The sequence below is a fragment of the Euprymna scolopes genome, chromosome 13 (genome assembly GCF_053919585.1).
Source record: "Euprymna scolopes isolate OS-2025 chromosome 13, ASM5391958v1, whole genome shotgun sequence".
Taxonomy (NCBI): domain Eukaryota; kingdom Metazoa; phylum Mollusca; class Cephalopoda; order Sepiida; family Sepiolidae; genus Euprymna; species Euprymna scolopes.
In genome coordinates this window covers 88,854,620-88,856,067 of record NC_136494.1, presented here as the reverse complement: position 1 = coordinate 88,856,067, position 1,448 = coordinate 88,854,620, and the positions used below count along the sequence as shown (strand labels likewise).

The window sequence follows — 1,448 nt, the reverse complement described above, 5'->3', positions numbered from 1 at the left end:
ATTTGTTTTTCAACTGTTGATGAAAATGTCATTGGTGGCTCGCCTCAGATTGACATTCTTCATCACATGGATAAGTTACCCTCACTCGTTGAGGTTGTCTCTACTATGGGGAAGATAAAGGCTGGGAAAGCACCGGTCTGCATTCCCATTGAGCTGCTTTAATATGGAGGGATGCATGTAGCCAATGCATTACACACGTTGATCAAAAAGTATTGGCTGGGATCATCAGTACCACAGGATTGGATAACTGGCCTATTCGTCTCTCTCTGTAAGGGGAAAAGATCAAAATCGGACTACAGTCACCACTGAAGGATAATGATTCTTGAATCAGCAGGGAAGGTGCTGGTGAGAGTCTTGTTGGATAGGCTATTCGAAAACATCTGTCTGTTAACCATTCCTGAGTCACAATACAGTTTCCCTGAGGATAAAGGCACTAGAGATCTGATATTTACTGCAAGGCAGCTACAGGAAAAGTGTATTGAACAACAGATGCCACTTTATCAAGTATGCATGGACCTCATAAAGGCGTTTGGTACCGTAAACAGACCGTACTTGTGGGTAATTCTTGGGAAGATTGGATGTCCTCCTACCTTTGTCAGGATGTTTCAAGAACTCCACAGAAATATGAAGACTCGTGTTGCATTCAACGGGCAACTATCTGGAGAATTTGCTGTTGACAACTGTGTGAAACAGGGGGATATTTCAGCTCTTACTCTATTCTCAATTTACTTCACAGTGTTTCTTGCATACACATTTAAAGATTGCGATAAAGGTGTCTTTCTCTGCTTTAGGACTACTGGCAAAGTATTTAATCTAAGAAGCTTTTATGACAGGTCACAAACATTTGAAGGTCTTGTTAGGGAACTACTCTATGCTGATGATGCTGATTTTGTGTCTCATTCGGAGTGTGATATGCAAAATATAGTGAATTATTTTTCAGCAACATGTGACACCTTTGACTTAACTATCAGCATTAAGAAGACGAAAGTGATGTTCACCCTTGCACCTGGCGCTCCGTACATTGAACCAAATATCTATGTGGGGGAAAATAGATTGGATGTTGTGAACACATTTATGTACTTAGATAGCACTATCTCCAGAGATGGCACTCTGGATGCAGAGATACACAGCATTTGGAACACTAGAAAAGCGGTTGTGGTATGATCGTGACATCTCTGTCAAAACCAAGATCAGTGTTTATTCGACCTGTGTACTTTTGTTTTGCATTACTCATCTGAATGTATGACAACACAATGTCGGCACTTGAAGCAACTCGAGAGATTCCATCAGAAATGCCTCAAATGAGTTCTAAATATGAAATGGCAGTCACTGACACCTGACACAGATATTCTTGTGAAGGTTGAGTGTTTGAGCATCGAAGCAATGGTGATGAGGAACCGGTTGTGCTTGGTAGGTCACGTTGTTCGAATGGAGGATGTGAGGCTGCC

The 1,448-nt window shown here is 41.6% G+C and overlaps 1 protein-coding gene across 1 annotated transcript; it reads left to right on the top strand.

Annotated features, from left to right (window-relative positions):
- Positions 1-315: 315 nt before the first annotated feature.
- On the top strand, positions 316-1,164 carry LOC145292296 (uncharacterized). The gene has a single exon (XM_080138622.1). The coding sequence runs from the start codon at positions 316-318 to the stop codon at positions 1,162-1,164; it is 849 nt and encodes a 282-aa protein (XP_079994748.1).
- The last annotated feature ends 284 nt before the right edge of the window (positions 1,165-1,448 follow it).

What these genes read in the sequence shown, in the direction of transcription:
- LOC145292296 (XM_080138622.1), top strand. Translation starts at nt 316, where the DNA reads ATGATTCTTGAATCAGCAGGGAAGGTGCTGGTGAGAGTCTTGTTGGAT.